The sequence below is a fragment of the Chenopodium album genome, chromosome 22 (genome assembly GCF_948465745.1).
Source record: "Chenopodium album chromosome 22, dcCheAlbu1.1, whole genome shotgun sequence".
In the NCBI taxonomy this organism is placed as follows: Eukaryota; Viridiplantae; Streptophyta; class Magnoliopsida; order Caryophyllales; family Amaranthaceae; genus Chenopodium; species Chenopodium album.
Genome location: NC_137855.1, coordinates 2,888,878 through 2,910,135, shown reverse-complemented (window position 1 = coordinate 2,910,135; position 21,258 = coordinate 2,888,878). Strand labels below are relative to the sequence as shown.

General features: G+C 33.1%; 2 protein-coding genes and 1 pseudogene across 2 annotated transcripts; 2 read left to right on the top strand and 1 right to left on the bottom strand.

Annotated features, from left to right (window-relative positions):
- The first annotated feature begins 594 nt into the window (after positions 1 to 594).
- LOC145605008 (protein RETICULATA-RELATED 3, chloroplastic pseudogene) lies at positions 595 to 2,085 on the top strand (annotated as a pseudogene).
- A 5,540-nt stretch (positions 2,086 to 7,625) lies between these two features.
- LOC145605908 (acyltransferase GLAUCE-like) lies at positions 7,626 to 12,281 on the top strand. The gene is made up of 2 exons (XM_081661973.1): positions 7,626 to 8,143; positions 11,122 to 12,281. Exons 1-2 carry the CDS (start codon positions 7,685 to 7,687, stop codon positions 12,037 to 12,039), a joined length of 1,377 nt encoding a protein of 458 aa, XP_081518099.1. The 5' UTR covers positions 7,626 to 7,684; the 3' UTR covers positions 12,040 to 12,281.
- Positions 12,282 to 12,674: 393 nt separating this feature from the next.
- On the bottom strand, positions 12,675 to 18,197 carry LOC145603650 (protein VERNALIZATION 3-like). Its single transcript, XM_081659599.1, has 4 exons — positions 17,924 to 18,197; positions 17,633 to 17,694; positions 14,621 to 14,661; positions 12,675 to 13,236 (listed from the first exon to the last, which is right to left on the bottom strand). The coding sequence occupies exons 1-4, from the start codon at positions 18,125 to 18,127 to the stop codon at positions 13,013 to 13,015; spliced, it is 531 nt and encodes a 176-aa protein (XP_081515725.1). The 5' UTR covers positions 18,128 to 18,197; the 3' UTR covers positions 12,675 to 13,012.
- Between the last annotated feature and the right edge of the window lie 3,061 nt (positions 18,198 to 21,258).

Here is a 21,258-nt window from a genome sequence, read left to right as displayed (position 1 = left end):
CTTAAAGCTGTTAATGTCATTTAAGATCGATTGATAAATTTTATTTCATTTTAGTACGGAGTAATATTTTACCGAAATACGAAGCACTATATACATAGTACATCGTAGAGATTCTTTCATAAATTATTAAACATTTTCATGTTAGTAATTTGTCTTATGTATGCACTTTGTATCTAAAACGGAGTAATATGGAGTACTTATTACACCGTAAACTTAGTTTTATTACTTCATACCACCATGTATATCACTTTTTAAAATTATATTCTACTCCGTATCTACTACCTAATAAACTTAGATTGCTTAGTCAATTCTTCACCTAACTCCAAGTTATTTTGGTCACTAGTGAGATTTTTCATTACAAACTACCACATTGCAGTGTTACAATAATACACTTCATTAGTCACCCAAATTCCATATTTTACAATATAAAAAGTTACTTAAAAAAATATTATTCCTCTTTTCTTAAAATTAAAAAAATACAAAATACCCGATTTTTTTTTTATTTTTTGACGTAATATTCTCTGATTTACCTTTTATTTTCAAATAAAAAAATCATTTACCTTTTCAATTTAATATTCCCTCTTGTCAAAAAATCAGTCTTCATTCACCCAACTTTTCCACCTAAAAAAAATCGCCATTTTCCCCCTTCATATTCTTCGCACTCTCAAAAACTCACCACCAACCACCACAACCGCCGCCTCCGCCATTGATAGATCTCGAAGCTCCATCAATGGCGTCTTCTTCCTTAACATCACAACTCCGTTATTCCCCTCTTTCTTCTTCCCCTCGTCAATTCTCTCCTTTCTCCTCATATCGCATTTCTTCTCCCAATTCCTTCTCTTACCCTCTCAATCAAACCACCAATCTCCGATTATCCTCATCCTCTGATAATCTCCCTCACCTCTGCTTCGCCTCCAATGGCGGCGACGGCGGCGCGGGATCCATCGGTAATGGCGGCGGAAGAGGAGGAAATTGGAACTCTGGCGATGGCGGAGATTCATTCTCTGAGTCGAACGATGGAAACGAAAACTCGTCGTTTTGGGAGAATCTAGGGTTAATTGGGATTTTCATCAAAGGGTGGAAATCTAGGGTTTTAGCCGATCCTCAATTTCCATTCAAAGTATTAATGGAAGAACTTGTTGGTGTTACATCTTGCGTAATTGGGGATATGGCATCTCGCCCTAATTTCGGTCTCAATGAACTCGATTTCGTTTTCTCAACATTGGTTGTTGGATCGATTTTGAATTTTACCCTAATGTATCTTCTAGCTCCTACTGCTGCTTCTGCTTCATCTTCGTTACCCTCGATTTTCGCAGGTTGCCCGAATAGTCACATGTTTGAGCCCGGATCATTCGGGCTCATGGCCCGTTGTGGCACCTTCGTGTACAAGGGTGCAATCTTCGCTGCTGTTGGTTTTGTTGCTGGTTTGGTTGGGACTGCAATGTCTAATGGATTGATCGCAATCAAGAAGAAAATGGACCCGGGTTTCGAAACCCCGAATAAGGCCCCTCCCACGCTGTTGAATGCCGTTACTTGGGCGCTTCATATGGGGTTGAGTAGCAACTTTAGATACCAGACTTTGAATGGGGTTGAGTTTTTGTTGGCGAAAGCGACTTCGCCGGTTGTTTTTAAGTCATCTGTTGTTGTTCTGAGGTGTTTGAATAATGTGCTTGGTGGGATGTCTTTTGTTGTGTTGGCACGGTTGACTGGTTCGCAGAGTGTGACACCCGTGGCCGCGGCCGTGGGTTCGGGTTTGGATGATGGGGAGGAGAAGGAGAAGGAGAAGTTGGTGGCAAATTAGTCGACTATTAATGGTATAATCTGGTATTATTGGTTAAGTGTTTTGCAGTATTAACAGTTGATTTTTTTTACAGTTGGATGAATTGAGGAAGATGACTATAATAATCAGTGATTGCTAGTGTGTTTGTCATTTGACAGTTTAACTTTCTCTGAGGATTTGGTTGTTTTTTGTTAGTGATGAGAATAAACTTGGGTTTTGGTTAGTTTTTATGGTAGGTTTCTTTTGTAGAATAAGCATTGAACAATAATTTAGTACATCAATACAAATCAGCTGAGCTTGGTTTCTGTTGTTTCGTGTTCGGTTTTTATTGTAGATGATCCTTTTATCCGAGTAGTCATCATAGTTTGGTTAGACGTAGGAAGTATTGCTTCTCATGAAGCTGTAATTCTGACATCATACCAATGTATTGCAAGAACTAATTTCAGTTCATGGTTACCTTTTTTAGAGAAATTCATCAATCATCAATAGTGGTATGTTTATGGAAATCTATTTTATTTGGATTTTTGCTACAATTTTATGCAATTACAAACAATCTTTCATTTTCACTTGAGAACAATCTGTCAGTTTTCTTGTACTATGTACTAAATATGGCTGACTGTATGACAAAATTTGATTCAGACATCAGAACTGCACAAATTTGACAGCCATCAGAATATCAGATGGTTACTCAATCTTTTTTTGTCAATTCTCCAAAGTGTATGGTGAGTTGTTGAGATGATTTCCCTCCCTCTTGTAGCCTTGTGTGTATTTGTGTCAACTTTGCAATCAATCCAAGTTTTATCCAGGGTATTCGGCCGCATAAACACTTGAGGCATGTCCTCAGTAAATCTTGTTATCGATGCATCTCAAGCCCCATGGGCCTTCTGCAATCGAATGTTATGAAAATTTTCCTCTTAGAGGTTCATATCGCGTTCATACAAAGATCAGTCATACTTGGGTGTGAATACTTTTGCGTCCTCTAGTATAATGTGTCTTATACACATGATCACTTCGTACCTCCCTAGTAATCGACTAATTGGTCATGATCATAATATTCTAGTTGTCTCTTGTAGTTTGCTGTTTGTATGCTTCCTTGCTATCTCAATGGGGATGGACAATGTCACAATGGTCAATTTCATGTGAAAGAAGTGAAAATGCTGTTTTGTTCTTGTCATATGAATGCTGCTTTCTTTCTTTCTAGGTTTACCTACCAACTTGGATTTTCTGTATTCTTATGCTTTCTGTCAGTTTCACCAATCTAATTCCGTAAATGAATAGTTATGTCTCATTCAAAAACCTTAAATAGTAATCATACACTTGGCACAAACTTAACCCCTAGCAAAAAAGAAGATCCTTGTACTCTAATGTGTGATGTTTTCATGTTTCAATTTGATTGGTGGATGCCATAAAGGATTTATCAATCTCTTAATTGTGATTTTAGTGGGGGGAAAAAAAAAAAAAAAAAAAACACATTACAGCTAACCAGATTCGCTTTAAACATTTCTTAAAAAAAAAAAAAAAAAAGATTCGTCTTAAACATATTGAACCTTTACTTTAAATGCCAAAGCTATTCATTTATTTGTTTTAACCAAACTCTTTTTTTTTTTTTTTTTTTTTTTTTTTTTTTTTTTTTTTTGCTTTTTTTTGGTGTTTAGAGAGCTCAGACAGATGATAAAAATCGATTCCTGGATCAATTTGAAGCAGGAGGGGACTTTAACCACTTAAGCTATCCCTCACCTTCTATTTTTCACTTTTTAGGTTACTTAATTTCAAGGTCCTATGTAATTGGGCTGTTTCTTGTTTGTACACCCTATCCGGAGGGCCTATAAAAAAAACCCAAAACCTAGCATCGCAGTTAAATATTGCACTATTTGCAAAATTACATTTGAAATATTTATAACCAAAAAAATAGAAAACTGACAGTGATACGAAAAAACTGTTTTTGTCGATCCTACTTCACCGGCACCACCGCACCAGTGCACCACCCCGGCACCAGTGCTCCTCCAAGAATTGAGAGTAAACCACCATCAATGAAGTGAACCTGATCCAGCCCATTGTAGTCAGTTTCAATTTAATGCTCTAACATCTGACACAAGGTCCACCAACCAACCCAATCAGCATCACTGTGGATCACATGGGCCCATGCCAACTGTCCATGGCCCAAAATTGGATCTGCAACAGCCCTGTAAATTGGCCCATATATTAAATACTAGTCAGCCCATTAAAGATTGTGATGCTGCAAACTCTCAGCTTAAGAGCTCTGCCAAAGTATGGAATGTTATTGCTATATGCATGATAAATTTACATGGAATTGTCAGGCACTTTCACAACAAACTTTATTAAGAAAATTTGTACACCCATGCCATGGTCATAGCACTTCAAGTGTATGGTTAACATCGATGGCCCGTTGTAATTATTAGACAGTAATAAATGACGATAATGATATTGAATTTGTATACGACTTTATTTGTAACGAAAATCGATTGATGATATTAAGGATGACGTATTAATGTTACACATTTTAGTTGAAATAATGGTTCTTTTGAAAAAATCTTAATATGGTTTGGTCTTCACCAACCATTTGTCTCACTTTTCTCATTCTAATCTATGGGCTTGTTGCTAAGATGGTTGCCCTTCTTTGGCTTTAGAGATAAGATCATAAGATAAGCTTATTCCCATGTGATCTTTATTTTTTCTGTATCAAAACTTTTTAGACCATTTTCAACCATTAAATTTCTACATCAAAGAGGTTTTTTTTTTTTTTTTTTTTTTTGGATTATATACAACAATTTTAGTCATATTTATAGTTTCAATTCAATAGTTAGGTAGATAGAGTTGCAAACCCCCCCCCCCCCCCCCCAAATATAAACCGATTCCTACAATTTGTTTCAATATCTCTTATTCCATTTTAAGACATTGTTCTTTTCACTTCATAAAAATTGATATAGAATACATTTTACTAATTAAAGTTTATTTAATTTTTCAGAACTTTATTTTAAATTAAAAATCCACATCTAAATATCATTTTCCACCTAAAATGATATTTTGAAATAATTATCGAAACTGATGTAATAAAATTTTATTCTGTACTAATGATTTATACAAATTAAAGTATACTCATATAAGCATATACCCGGACTAGATAGGTTGAATGCATGGAACCAACAAAAGGAGGTACATTTATAAACGACGTATAATCATTTTAAAACTTGTTATGTATATACTTATATAGTTATATTCCCAACAAAAGTTGGGTTTTTAGAGTTCTATATATATCAAATAAAAATACTATTTCGTTGTATATTATTCTGTTATACCAACTTTTCAAAAATGCTTTTTAGAGTGTAAACAATTGTAGAGACTAAGAATTTAGGTTGGGAAAAAAAGTTAATAGGGGCTTCTAGCCAAAATATATATATATATATATATATATATATATATATATATATATATATATATATATATATAATAAATAATATAAAATTTATTATTTTGTATAGTTGTTTTCATAGTAAACTCACCAAACATCTTAAAGCATGGAAAGCCAGCTAAATTCTTTATATGCCGAAATAGATCAATTGTATAAGAAAAGATCAACATGGTATGTCCAAAAGGGGCTTTGAGCCAAAGCATTAAATTTAATTTAATAGGTTGGATCTAGTACTACTACTAAGGTTTGATTGAGGAATGGTTCGTTGATTTTTTTTAATTTTAGATAAATGTCATCATATAAGGATCCAATCATCGATTTCATGAATTTAATGTTACAACTTGATTGTTTATAAGGTACGTACGTACGTATATGGATGTGTTCGGATTTAGAAAAAAATAGCTTATCAGTTACACAGTACACTCCCTCTTATCCTTTAATGATTTTCTTATATGTATGGTTGTACCTCGATAAATTTTGTTAAGACTTGATGGCCAAAGTTCACATAGGTTGGTAAAGTTATGTGATTTATAAGAGAGAGAGGAAGCAAGTGGAAAATCATAACGAAAGAGGCGTGTGACAAACTCAAACAAACACCCTAAAAAGGTACTCTATATAGAACTATCTTACAGAGACGGAGGGAGTGTATCACCAATAACCTAATTAAAATACGATTTCTTCTAAATATTAGAATTTGACAAATTAATTGTAATGACTTTGGGTTTAGAATTTTGAGTACTCTATTGTTTTATGTTTTAATTTGAGACAGATGAACATGAAATAATAGTAATAGTAAATGATAAGTGTAATTAATTCTTGGTATTTGTTTATCATTAAAAAAAAAAAAACTGGTTACTGGTATATATAGTCTATACTGGTTATAGTTTGTTTATCATACTGGTTATAGTTGGTAATTAATTCTTGGTATTTGTTTATCATAGTTTATACTGGTTACTGGTATATATAGTCTTAAAGACTGAAATTTCAATTTTCTTTTAGGAAAAAATCATCATCTAACGTACATTATCTATCATAAATCCGGGTCATCAGGAATTCAGGATGAAACAATGGCTATAACCTCCCAGACAATAAACCTAAGTGATTGGAGTGAAGACATTTATGTCCATCTTAAAGTCTCCACTCTACTGCCCACCTACTTAAGCTTGTACGTAACTACTTATACTAAAGAGTTATAATAAAGTTTATGGATCACAATCACTATCATGATTTAGTATTAAGGATAAAGAGAATGACATCGATTAGATCTTAACTACGGTTATTTTAATTTACGTGTCATTTAGACACTTAAAAGTTGAAAGTGAGAGGGGTGAGGGGTAGGAATCCTCACCTTCAAGTGTTACATTTAGAAAGATCTAACCTTGTGATTTCAAATTTACAAGGTGAACATCCAACTTAACCAATTACTCCAAATAAGTTTGGTTAAGTTCATGATTCATAAATATGCGCGTCTTTGAATATTTTACGAGAGAAAGAAATTAAGGTCCTGTTTTCATTGACTGAACTCAGCTGAACTGAACTGAACTAAACTAAACTCAGCTGAACTGAACTGAACTGAACTAATTTGAAATGAATATTTTATAAGAGAAGGAAATTAGGAGCTGAACTGAACTGAACTGAATTGAGCTGAACTGAACTGACCTGAACTGAACTGACCTGACCTGAACTGAACTAAACTGAACTGAATTTCAACGTAAGAGAACAGACCCTAAGATATGAACTGAACTGAACTTATTGGAGCTTAACTGATTTGAATTGAACTGAAAATAAGTTGAAGAGAACAAGCCCTTATTTATAGTATTTTACTATTTTGACATTTTTGTCTAATATAATAACGCTTTAATTTATATTGATCTTTAATGGTTTTAATAGTATAAATAAACCACTCAAATTTAGTTATTAGTTGACAATGTTCTTTTGCTAGTTTATACATTACTCTGAAATTATTATTCTATTCTACCTCTTTTAGTCTTTTTTTTTTTTGTTAATTGCAATTCAAAATAATTTTACGTCTCACAAATAATTAATACTCTTTAATTACAATTAATAAAAAGCAGAGGTAATGTTACGACAAGGTCAAAGCTAATATACCAAGTATAAAAATAGTGGAAAAAAAAATCATATTAATTCTTTAATTTTTTAATTTTGTTATTATTATTATTATTATTAATTATTATTATTATTATTTTTATTTTATTTTTTTTTTAAAAAAAAGCTCACTATAGGTACTTTAATTTGTAAGAGAGTTTTGACAGTGAAAAGTCCAATTGTGACCAGTACAAAACAGCTTGCACATTAATTTGTTTCAAGAATTAACATGACCTTCCTATCTACTTTACATCTATATATATCAACAGAATTCAACACATACATACACACTCTTTAAGTAGAAAAATAACATATCAAAACACAAAAAAAAAACCTAAAAACCTAAAAAACCATACTTTGCTACTATTATGGGAACCCTATACCAAGCTCCTTCACAATTACCTCAACACCTTAATGTCAAAATCCAAGATTCATGTTTAATTTTCTCACCCCAAGAAAATGAACAAAAAACCATGCTTTTATCCAATATTGATCAAGTCCTAAACTTTGATGTTCAAACCATACATTTCTTTAATCCAAACCCTGAATTCCCTCCAAAAATTGTGTTTGAAAAGCTTAAGAACGTGTTACAAAAGTTGTTAGTGCCATATTATTTCTTACCAGGAAGGATTAAGGTTAACACCGAGACCGGTCGAATTGAGGTTGATTGCAAGAATGCAGGGATTGGGTTTGTGGTAGCTAGTTGTGAGTATACTTTGGATGAACTTGGTGATTTGGTTTACCCTAATCCAGCTTTTGAGGAACTTTTAACTAAGGAACTTGATGCTACCTTGGGAGCGGATGGTCACCCCCTTTGTATTGTTCAGGTATGTTATGTTACGTACTTTCTTTTGTAAATATCGTATGACTTACTGTTGTATACTTGTCGTGTTATGTCAGATGATAATTTTTATTTAAGTATTATTTAAGAAGTTGAATGAAATGTGAATTTAAGCTTATTTTTATAAATTAGTAGATTTATACTAGATCTAGTCTCCACCAATCCCACAGTGCTCGTTGACCAAGATTAAATATTAAATCTATTTAACAATAATGTTCCTTTTATTTTATGGGTAATGCTATACATAGCCCTTAGGGCTATATATAAGCATTGAATTTACTTTTGGAAAATGTATAAAGTTAGGAATTCATGACAAAAACACGCGTAAATCGGTGTAATTAGTGTGTTTTTGTCATGATTTTCTAAATTTAAACAATTTTCAAGAGTAAATTAAATGCTTATATGTAGCCCTTAGGGCTACGTACAGCATTTTATTTTATTTTTTTCTCTTTGCTGAAAAAAAATGTAAACGTTTATTATTAGAGAAAAACTTTTTACCATCTTAAAACATATTAGTAAAAAATAGTAACCATAATGTATAGACGTATATTTTTAAGAGGAAAACTTAATGTATTCTATTCGACATGAATATAATTAACCATGTATTTATAATGTGTATTTGTATGTATTTTGTGTTAAATACTAAATAGTGGTCAAATTTTCAGTAGGTATAAGTAAATTGACAAGAATTTTAAGATGGATATTACCCCATAATTAAAATGGATAAATAATATTCTGAATTAGCCAAAGAGATTCAAGATGCTATTCTGGGTAATTAACACTTTATTATGTCAAATTTCACAATATTTGCAACTCCTATAAACCTGATTAATTTATACACTTTCCCGTCAAAAAAAAAAAAAAAAAAAAAAAAGATTAATTTATACACTTCATTTTAAAGAGATAAATCTCATTTGCCTAGTGTATCTTTTGTAACACTATATTTTGAAAATAAAAATAAAATTATCTCGTATAAATCGATCATGAAAGAGTTGCTATTCAATTAGTTTGATGTAATCTGAGTTACATTTAATGAATGCAACCTAACTTTTCCAGCTTATAATTGAACTTATTTAATGATATTCCTAACTTGTCACAACATGACCTCTATCATCTTTAGAACTTGGCATCTAGCTTCTCGAACTCCAAAGTTACAATATTATTTTTGTACTTAAACACTATTCGCATACTTTATTTTGATGTACGAAGTAACTTTTAAACACCAAATAGGCAAATACAGTATAGGTCATTGTTACAAATTTTGATCATTTTATAGAACAAGTTATACCTTAGCTTTCATACCATTTATTTTTTTTGACTTAACATTTAATTTTGTACATAAACATATTTATGAAGGGAGAAAATTTAATTTCCTTTAATGATACAAAGCTAGACAGTTGAAGGATTTAAAGCTCGTTGCTTTTAACCTGTCACTAGCAGTGTATAGTGTTTACACCTGCCTTACGCAAAAGTCCAATCGTTTTATTATGTACCAGTAGCACAGAGACTATGTTTTAAGACCATTTACATTATAAAAGGGACAGCACTCAATAAATATACTATCTCTGTTATACATTATGCAGCAATTAGAAAATTTTCAGTCACATTTTATGTCAAATCGTTGCAAATAATATTCATATACTCGTACTACCAAAAGTAATACCTACATTACTTTTATATCATAAGGTATTGCGGTTATTAAGGTAAGGAGAAGGTATTACTAAGACAAAACCTAGCAAGGCTGCTTAAGAGTGGGGGTAAGAAAATCTCCACCGCATCCTATAGACTTATAGAGTCCCTAGTGGATTTTAATTTTACAATCTCGTAATTGTGAGATGCAAATCTTTTTACTAAATCAAGCGGCTTTACTATGTGTATGTATAATCACTACGGAGTATAAATTTTCACTACCATTTTATACGAAACATTTAATTGGTCTAAAAATAAGTGACTTTATTTTTAAGTCAATGTGAATTGAATAACAAAATTAGTACTTGAATTATTTAGGAACTGTGAGAGTTATGACTTATAAGTATTGCAAAAAATTAAATCTATCACATTAAATATATTTGGATGAATAGTCTTCCTATTGAGGTAGATTTCATTTGTTATTGTTATTGTTGGTTCCATTATATTGCTTTGATGAATTTCATAAAAACCATGTGACTTTAATATCCTCTATATATCATCATTCTCTTTCCATGATCACCATCTTCTTTTGTACGAAATTCACATGAAAGTACGAACATATGCTTTACACCAACTCTATGTTGTCAAGATAAAAAGAGATTAAATGTTGGTATAAGACATTATTAGTATGAGGCTCAACCACACTTTTTTTCCTTTTTTGGTTCGTTATAGCATATATATTTTCAACACCTTATATATATTGCTATTTTAATTCAATAAACTTTAATTTGTGTAAAATTAGTGAGATTAAAGTTTTTTTTTTTGACGGGTAGATTAAAGTTCAATCTCAAAAGTTGTCAACACATAACTAGTACAAAGTATTTTACATAGATTTGAGATATTTTCATCTGTGATTCGAAATTATTAGCGTTAAATGAAAATTCATAATTATAGCTTGGTCTCAATGCCGTCAACATACATCCGTTTCACAATAGATGCAACACTTTGACTTTTTACATTATTTATATAATTTACTAACTTTGAATACACTTTTAAAATGGAAAAAAAAAGTCAATCATTAATATAGTTTATCGATTGTGAAACGAAAGTACTCCATAGTAGATTTTAGGGAGAAGTTAAGTCACATTATTCTTCTAATTTGTGTTTTAAGTGACATTTGAACCTCGTTAATGATATGAAAATGACATTTAAACTGTTTCAAGCTAGTAGTTAGTTATACACAATATTTCTCCCTTCTTTTAATTAATTGTCTAGAGTGTTACTAAATTTGTCAATTCTTTGATGTGAATGTATGATGTAACTATTTTTCTGTAGATGACGGCGTTTAAATGTGGTGGGTTTGCAATGGGCCTCCAAACAAACCATGCAATATTTGATGGAACAAGCATTAAATACTTGTTACAAAATCTAGCAGCCTTAGCAGATGACAAGCCTTTACCAATTGAGCCATGCAATGAACGTGAGTTGCTCGCGGCTCGTGATCCGCCACGTGTCACATTCCCACATCCCGAACTCCTTAAGCTTAAGATCCCAATTGGCCAAGAGGGTGAAGGTGAGCAAAACCCTACCATCTTCGATACCACCCCTCAAGACTTAGACTTTAAGATATTTAGTCTTTCGGAAAATGACATTTTTGACCTTAAGGCTAAGGCGAAGGCAGGGCCCACCAACGGAAAGGGCAAAGTAACGGGATTCAACGTGATTTCAGCTCTAGTATGGAGATGCAAGGCCTTATCTAATAGTGAAAATGATGAAAACAACTTATCAGAAAGGTCATCAACCATGCTATTTGCGGTTGATATTAGGGCAAAGCTAAACCCTCCTTTACCAACCTCATTTGCCGGTAATGCAGTATTAACCGCGTATGCAATGGCTAATTGCAAGAAATTAGAGGAAGCTCCACTCTCGGAGCTAGTGGATTTGGTGACAGAAGGAGCAACAAGGATGAATGATGAGTATGCGCGATCAGCCATAGATTGGGGTGAATTGTACAAAGGGTTTCCTAATGGGGAGTTCTTGATGTCTTCATGGTGGAGACTAGGGTTTAATCAAGTGGAGTATCCTTGGGGAAAACCAAAGTATTGTTGCCCTTTGGTTTATCATAGAAAGGATATCATATTGTTGTTTCCTGATATTAATGAATCCAATGCTGGGGTGAATGTTTTGGTTGCTCTTCCACACAAGGAGATGGCCAAATTTGAATCTCTTTTCCACAAGTTCTTATCTTCTTAGATCGTTGTATTAATGTAAAATCGTACGTATTTACATGTAAGTTTGGTATGAAGAGATGTCCTACCGAGCATGTGATGTAATGGTGTATGATAAGTTTAGTTTCTAAGGTTTCCATGACTATTAGAGTTTGCTAGAATGTTAAGTTTAGTGTGGTTGTATCCATGTATTAATTATTATGTATTTCATGATGATATTAGAGTGTTTTACTTTATTAGTAAAGTATACTTCGTATATAGATTATATATTGATGTTTCTTGATAAATTGAACTAAATAATATTGTATGGGTGCAAAATTCTGTAAAAGATTGCTACACTGTCCCAATGTAATGGGCTTTTGGGTCCAACAAATAAGGTGGGTTCAATCTAATTGTGAAATGTAAATAGGCTACACCTTGATCTAACTCCCAAAAATATGTAGCACACTTTTGACAAGAAAGCAAGTAATTCATTCACAACTGTGAAAAGATCAAAGAAATAATTACATTATTTAGGCACCCCTGAAATTGTACAATACATTTCCAAAAAAAACAAAAAACAATAACAGGGGAGAGGAGCATACTTCTAGAAGTAAAAAAGAAAGGGAAAAAAGGAAAAAGAAAATACTAGTACACATTAACTATTCCATAACAAATCACTTTTTAAATTAAATACCTTATAAAAACTTGTGTAAATACTCAACTTAAAAAGACATTTCTTTTAGATAAATACGGAGATGCGAGTAGTAACTAATTTTAATATTCAACTTACCGCCGTATGATGATTAAGGGTTAAATTATGAGTTATTAGTATTAGTTTTTAACTCTAACAAAAATGTCTTAAAAGAAGATTGTTTGTATACGGTACTTATAATAAGAAAAGTGCTGCAATTGCTGACAAATTCTCCTCATTATTATCAAGACTATTAGGCAGAACGTTAAGAAGTGCATTAGATCATGTCCAGTGATCTCTTCACTATAGAGGGAGTGTAGATAATTTACAACCTCCTTCCACCAGAGCCTCCCTCCCTCTGGCAATTGAAATAGACAGAGGCGACGGGCAAGCCGAGGTTGTAGACTTCAGCAAAGTCTCTAGTGTTGAAGTTTTGGCGCCACCCAGGAGGATACACAGTTTGCCTTCCAAGTTGTCGAAACAACACAAAGACGAATCGATGTATTCCCACTGCTGGCCTTGGGTTCTCATAGCAAATTATCTCTTGGCCTAAACAAAAGACAATATCATATTCAGAGAGTAGAAACAACTGTGTGAAAACTTTAAGACCAACATAAATTTTACCCTTTATATCTACAAAGTAAAGAATGTTATCTGTTAAGCTAAATTATTTGTACATATATGTACATAATTAGGAAATTATAATGAAAATATGGCTACAAGTGCAAAGAATTGGTAAAGACTAAAAATTTGAATTGTTCTAAAGTAACTTTTACAATATGAATCAATGCTGAATTTCTCGTCTACAAATATTATTCTTAAAACCGTACTATTGCTATGAAATGAGGGATGATCATGATAGTACGAAGACCAACTTTATCTTAAATAAATGTTCTAGATTCAAAAATCTAATCATAAATTTTGTCACTTTGGAAAGCAGAATTTTCTTTGACATGATAATAGTACCAAGAAGAATTTCTTACACAAACCAAGTTGAGTTCCTTACAAGACAGAGTACAAATTATTAGGCCACACATAGCTTTGCAATCTTCACTCTTTCTTCACAGATCTATCTTTCACCAATATACACTACAATTCAAGCTAAGCTTAAAAAGAACCTAATGATCAAATAGCAACTCCCTTAAGACTACTAAGGCAGTCGAAAACAAACCTTAAGGCGGAGCAAACAAAAGCAAATGCTATTCGTGGTAAGCATTTGAGTACACAAAAGGTGAAAAGGAGAATGGGAAATTTAAGAATAAAGCAGCAAAGGATTCTTCATAAATTTCAGATGTTTTGGTCCAACGAAATAAGAAATTACCCTTTTTCATTTGTGGTCTTTTTCTTACAAGGAATAAACCTTCAAGGCCTCAACTTCTTCCCTAGTTAGCTCCCTCACCCACCTAAATTAACTACCTTTTCCTGTTTTTTTTCCCTCCACCATCCTCTCTCGACATGATCAGCACACGGATATCACATAATACATGGATGTATTTTGAGGGATCTACAGCTATATTACTCAAATTCGGATACTAAAAGTGTTGAAGACATGTAAAGTACTAACAGTCAAACTTGACCATTTTATTATTATTAAAAAATAAAAAGAAGTCACATTTCCTCATGGTATCAAGTGTAAGGTAAATTTGTTCTCAAAAAAACAGAAGTTACTTTTTTTTTTGCACAGAAAAAAAGTACTTAAGGTAACTACTAAAAATAGAAGAGTCTAAGCCAGTAAAAACAACAGTGCTCTCCGGTGAGTCATTGAGCAATAAAGACATCACCACAAACACACAATTTCATGCAGTATGTACCATGTAGGGGCCCTAATACTAAACAAAAATTCCTAACTATAGTGCTCAAAAACTACATCAAACAAATATTCAAATAGGAACATCCGATGCTTGGATTTTGATTAATGATAAGGGAAACTCACCAAAGGATGCACCTGTGGACCCAGGAATATCAGTCACCAACCTTTTTCCAAAAAAAAAAAAAAAAAAAAAATCTAGTTAGGCAATAAACAATATGGATTATGGAGTAGAGACTAGAGAGTATGTGCAGCGAAATAAAGCAGAATATTATAATAAGGGGTAAAAAAAGATACGGCTAAATTTTTGAAAAATTAAGACTGCAAAAAAAAAAAAAAAAAAAAAAAAAACAAAATAAAAATAAAAATAAAAATTAAAAGTCATTAATTTAATTGATTTTCAGAATCATTTGCAGGAAAAGCGAAAAACAAGTGCCAGGAAAAGAGGTGGGTTACGTACATGATATGTACTTGATGACGTCATCTTGTGATCTAAAGCCTACAGTATTCAATATACCTTACATTTTAAATTTTCACTTGTTTTATGTGGTAAAATGAATGCCTTTATTAAATATTATTCCTAGTAGGCTAGTATGCAAGAGCCAAGCAAATAATCTCAAGGTTCCTAATCTTCCTATGTCCTAAGAATAATCGATTATTAATTCATCACCAAACAACTAAATCATGCATGGTTTCTTCTTTTTCATTTATATTTGCGAGCTAAAACTCTCAAACTCCATAATTAATACTCACTCCATTTCGCAATAATATTATTGTAAGGGAGTGCACATAGTTTAAGAAAAATATAGGATATACTTATAAGCTTCAATAAAATATTACAAATGGATAATTTTTTTATAATTTAAAGTATAGTTAGTATAAGGGAGAAATAATAAAAAGTAATATGAGTAAGGTTAGCAAGGGATAGAAATAATAATATATTTGTGAAAAGTGGGCTTAGTAGGATAGATAATTAATAAAATTATAGTGGATCTTTACCAAATAAGAAAGTTGGACGTAAAAAGAAAATGTTACGATTCAGCAATTATTACGATATGGAGGGAGTAATATAAATGAAATATTTTTAAATAGGGAAATTCTCAATGGTAACCCCCAACTTTTGCTACGCACCAATGGTGACCTCTCTATTTTTTTATTATACAAAATGACCTTTATTATGAAATTTATCTCACTTATGACATTAATAAGTATTATTTAGTTAAAAAAAACTAACTATGGTTAACTTTGAAAAAAAAAAAAAAAAAAAAAACTATAAAAAGTAAAACCACCAACCTAGCCACCACCTCCACCCTCATCCCCACCACATAGCCAGGCCAGCAGGCCCAGCATCACCTCCACCCTAACTGGAGCCACCGAACCCCTCATCTAAACCGCCGACCTCCCACCAAACCGCTAAACCATCACCTCCACCCTTTCCACCGCCTAGATCTGAACCCTAACCTCAAAACTTTCTCTCCTATGACCTTCGATTCTCGCCATGGGGTTGGTTTTGGTCGAGGAGGGGTGGTGGGTTCAGGGTTTGAGGTTTCGTGTTTGGGCGGGGATCAAAGAGATAGAGATGAGATAGAGATCGATCGGTGAAGGAGAAGGCAGAGAAGATGAGATAGAGATCGATCGGTGGTCGAATCGGGTAAATTGATGGTCTTGGGATGGTCGGTGTTCTGGAGTTCGGGCAATTTAGAGGTGGTGTCGGTGAGAAGGAGGAGAGAGAGTGAGGGTCGTGGGCGGGAATTTAACAATCACCGGATCACCGGAGGTCGGGGAGAGCTTGAGTAGAACTGGGGCACAGCATCACCGGAGGTCGGAGAGAGCTTGAGTAGCATCGGTGGTGGTCAGAGAAACCTAGGGTGGCGTCGCTGGAAAGGGTAATGGCGGCTGGCGGGTGAGGGTGGCTGATTTCTGGTGGTTGGGGTTAATTTTTTAATTTTTCTTTTTTTAAAAAAAATATAAATCTAACCATAGTTAATACTTAATGAAATTTTTAACTAAGGTCATTTTGTATAATAAAAAAAAAGGGGAGGTCACCATTGGTGCGTAGCAAAAGTTGGAGGTCACCGTTGGGAATTTCCCTTTTAAATAAACCACCCCAAATACACCTCTTGTTGAATTTACTACTCGTTTTTTACGACATTAAAAAAAATACTACCCTAAAAACGCAAACCAGTAAGTATAACCACTCCCTCCTCTATTTCTCCTGTTTTTCAATTGAGGGCTCACGTGTAACCACTCTATTGGTGAAAAATAATAAACTTTTTTTTTAAAATAAATGCAAAAAATCCCCCTAACACCCAGTCCTCTGTAGCCACCCTGTTCTCCCTACCCCTACCTGTTGACAAACCCCACCAAGCCTCCATCCCTGCTCGCAAAACCCTACCAATCCCGCGTGTTTCGCCATTGAAGCTAAGCTTGGTGAAACCAAAAAAAATCTCAATCTTTGGTGAAACCAAGAAAAATCAATCTTCAATCCCGCGTGTTTCGCCATTGAAGCTAAGCTTGGTGAAACCAAGAAAAATCAATCTTCTCATCAGTGAAATTACGCTCGGCACTGTATTAGCTTCTTCTCTCTCTAACCTTCGATTGATTCATGCAATTGTGTATTAGTGGTCCGACAAGTGTGGTAGGGTTCACGAGCAGAGGTGGGGGCTTGGTAGGGTTCACGAGCAGGGGAGCAGGTGGCTGTTGGGCTTGGTAGGTTTTTTTTATTTTACTACCTCCGTTACATATTATTTGCAACGATTTGACATATAACAGAGGTAGAATTAATTTTGACTAATAGGATGGTGACACAAGGACCTTGGTATTGCAATTTGAAGATGGCATTTTTTAATTTCGTAAAAAACGGATGGTAAATTTAACAAGTAATGTACCATATGTACAATAGGGATAGTTTTTTTTTTAAAAAAAAAATACTTCATAAAAAATAAATCCTAATATAAGATATTGAGATAGGAACTATTTTCCCCACCAGACAAGTAATTAATAAAGAAAATTGCAGTATTTTACGTTTCAAAATCAACAAAAGTACTCGTACTAGGAGAAGAGGGTGAGAAAAGAACAGTAAATTTTAAAATGCTAATGTGAAAAAAAGGGGGTTAAACACAAAAAGAGTGTACTCACCAGTGCAAGTACTCCCTCAGGTTCGGATTACTTGGGCTAGGAGCATCAGGGTCCACCATAACCTATAGAAATTAACGCATTTAGCAAAGAAACCACTATAAAATCTTACTACACACGAATGAGAAGATTCAGATCATTAGTTAAAAAAGCATGTATTTAAAAACATGACAGTTGTTTAGAAATGATGAAGAAAAGGGCTAAAAGAAGGAAGACGAAGTAATAGTACTTTTATTTACATTGGATTTTTATTGTTTGTTTTTTCATTATTAGGTCAGCTAAGCGATGACTTACCAAGGTGTAGAAAGTCCTAAGGTCATCACCTCCAATCTCAACTCTTGGTTGATTAACAACCTGAGAGGGCCTGAATTCACATCCATTATTAACATCTCTATTGCTATAGCTTACCCTCAGAGTTACAGTCCGATTGAAGGGATCCAAAACATCCCCGATAACTCGGCCAACTATTAGAGGATCTCTTGGTGCTGCTCTAGGCATGATAGGTAATGGATTTAAATATCTCTGTTTCTAAAAATTACGCTATATTATAAGAGAAAGGCCAAGAAGTGTTGGGTTGCTAAGAACTTGCAGAGAAGAAGTTATGCCAGTGAGTACTTATATACTGAGTCCTCAACGCAGGTTCCCATCATCTATCATCGCATCTCATGTTGCATCAGTAGCAACTATCTCTTCATTATATGTTTTAAGCATAATAACTTTATTTCCTACTATTTGCCTACCAAAATAATTAGAAATATTTCTAGGATCAAAATAATAAGGGGCCCACTCTACTTTCATTACTGTGTGGGGGCAGACCCATTGGTTCAAAACTTTGGAAAATTTAATGAGGTTGCATATAAAAGCTAAGCTTGTTTTGCGCAATTTCTATAGTACTCCACTGGTCTAATTATAAAAAAAAAAAAAAAAAAAAAAAAAAAAAAAAAAAAAAATTCCTTCCTCGTTTTCCTGCTCTTTCTTCCTTTATTTTTCAAAATTTCTTTCAATATTTTTAAAATTTCTGCAACATTCAAGATCTATCTTCTTCAATCAGTCTATTATTAACTAATTTTGTTGATTGAAGAGCTAATTGTTCAAATTACCAAAATCAAAAATATTAAAACCCTAAAAATCAAATTGAGTGTTCTATATTTGTGGGAATCTGATTAAATTTGAACAACAAATTGAATGAAGATGATTTTATTTAAAGAAGAGAAAAAGAATCAAGAATTTACAAACGAAATTTGATGCAGAAATTAATTAACTGATAATTAGCTGAGCTCTTTTTACGGAAAGGGATATTAACATATTGTTGTGTAAAAATAACATGCATGTGAAAAAAAATAATAACAAAAGGTTGAAACAAAATAACACAAAGTTCAAGTAAGATAACACAATAATCTTTTAGCAAAATAACAAATGATTTCAACAAAATAATTCAAGCTTTGTGTGAGACAACAAAAGTTTATAATAAGATAACACGGACTAAGGTTTACACAAAATAACACTAGAATTTATCAAAATAACACATGGTTTACGCAAAGTAACACAATGTTTTAGCAAAATAACATAAGGTTATTTTAGCAAAATAACACAAGGTTTGCGTAAAATAACATAATGTTTTATCAGAATTACATTGTATTATAATTAGTAAAATAACATAAAGTTTTCATAAAATAACACAACGTTTTAGCAAATTCAAAAATAACAAAGATTCAATTGAATCAAATCAAATTAACGTATTTAGTTTAAATTAGCAGTACATTTTTAATTACTTTAAGTAAAAACAAAAACAAATTAAATCTACTTACTTTGTTTTGCTCATTCTTGTTCTTCGCGATTGTCGTATCTTTATACTTCGTATTATTCATGAATATCAATCATTTTTTATGTAGTGAAATTGATTTTCAACTTCAATTGAGCAATTTTGTGCTTGTTTGAGTGGTTAAAATAGTAATCAAAAGAATTTTTGTGGTTTTTGTTGAGAAGAATGAAGGATTTGATGATGCTAAAATGGTGAATTGGGAAATTAGAGAGAGAAAAGGTGTGGAGTGAGAAATGAACTTGAACATTTAATTATTTTAGGTTTATTTTCATTTATATACTCTCACAGATTTTTGTTATTTTATTTTAAATGTATGTTATTTCACTTAATATGCTGGAGTACCATGCTGCGAAGCTCGGACTCGGCCAACCACCCCACCGTACCGGTGTCGACGCGACGCGACCCGGGTGCGGACACGGAATCCGGGTCGGACGCTTGGGAGAAAAAGTGGGCTCGTCAGTCATAAACCCTAGATCTAAAATAGAAGGTCGGATTCACCAAAACAAGAGTCGAAATCTTAGGGCTTTTGATCGGAAGGGAAAGACGAACAGGCAGCACCAAGAAGTTGCCGGTTTTCTTAGCCGGTGACGGGAGGCTGGGTTGTTCTAGTTCTTCGACATTTTCAAGTTGCAATTTCTGTTTTCTTTTTTTTTTTATTGTGGAGGTGGGAGTAGGTGGGGATAATAACGTGTCCTCTAACTCCTCTTTACCAAGTTTACCTTTTCTTTTTTCCCTTTTCTTTTATCTTTATTTTAATCTGAACAATAAATGTACTTTGACTTTTCTTTCTTACTTTGTTTTTTTTCCTGTCAGGTACAGAACTAAACAAAAAATTTAAAATAAAATTAAAAAATCATTGAACAATTAACTATTTTTTTATTATTATAGTATTTTTTTTTTTTTTGCATTTTCGTGTCCCCGAGTCCAAATCCAAAATTTGGACTCTTTAAAAGCGTGTCCCCGGATCCTTAATTTTAGAATTTTCCGAGTCTGACACTTAGACCCATACCCGAGTCCGACACCCGTACCCGAGTCCGTGCATCCTAGGTACCATGAGTATAATACTCCAGTAGTACCTAATACTAATTGTTATTTTGAGAAATTAAAATAGATAATCTTTTACAAGAAACACAATAAGCTTCTTTTAATTTTGCCCCTTTTTTTTCCTTTTTTTGGCGGGGCAGGGGAGGGGGTGGGGGTGAGCGTGGGAGTGTGGGGGGGGGGGGGGGGAATAACATTCCTGTAAAATATACGGCTATTGATACAGGCTAACAGATGCAACATAGTTACATAGCCATGCAGTCAGGAAATGATAATCAACTAATCCTAGCCTACTAGGTAGTGATATGCATGAGTATGTTATCAAATACTCATAAGACCTAAACAAATGTGGAAAATGGGCTGGATTGGTTTGGGGTGTGTTTAGGTGAAAAGTTATAGCTTTATAGGTGATTCAGTTCAAAATTGGTGCTTGTCAAAAAAAAAAAAAAAAGTTCAAATTTGGTAATGACAAATTAAAATTGAGTATTGTAAGTTCGTTTACATTATTTTTAGTCACTATTATCTTTGGGTGACATCGGTTACAAAAAATTATCCAACTAAGTTTACATGATTTTTTAATATTGTTTTTTAAAAATATTGACAAAACCAATAACTCATGCATGCATATTGATACCCTTATCATGATTTTTACGGGAATGCTTAGGGTCTGTTCTCATTGACTGAACTGAGCTAAGCTGGACTGAACTGAGCTGAGCTGGACTGAACTTATTAATTAATGATTTTTAACTAAGGATTAGTGATTTTT

Bases quoted from the DNA above. Each gene is read 5' to 3' on its own strand.
- LOC145603650 (XM_081659599.1), bottom strand. From the start codon at position 18,127: ATGCCTAGAGCAGCACCAAGAGATCCTCTAATAGTTGGCCGAGTTATC. The intron at 14,662-17,632 runs GTGAGTACACTC...TTTTGGAAAAAG, and splicing joins CTGAGGGAGTACTTGCACTG to GTTGGTGACTGATATTCCTG. The intron at 13,237-14,620 runs GTGAGTTTCCCT...TCTTTTGTTTAG, and splicing joins GTCCACAGGTGCATCCTTTG to GCCAAGAGATAATTTGCTAT.
- LOC145605908 (XM_081661973.1), top strand. From the start codon at position 7,685: ATGGGAACCCTATACCAAGCTCCTTCACAATTACCTCAACACCTTAAT. The intron at 8,144-11,121 runs GTATGTTATGTT...ATTTTTCTGTAG, and splicing joins ACCCCCTTTGTATTGTTCAG to ATGACGGCGTTTAAATGTGG.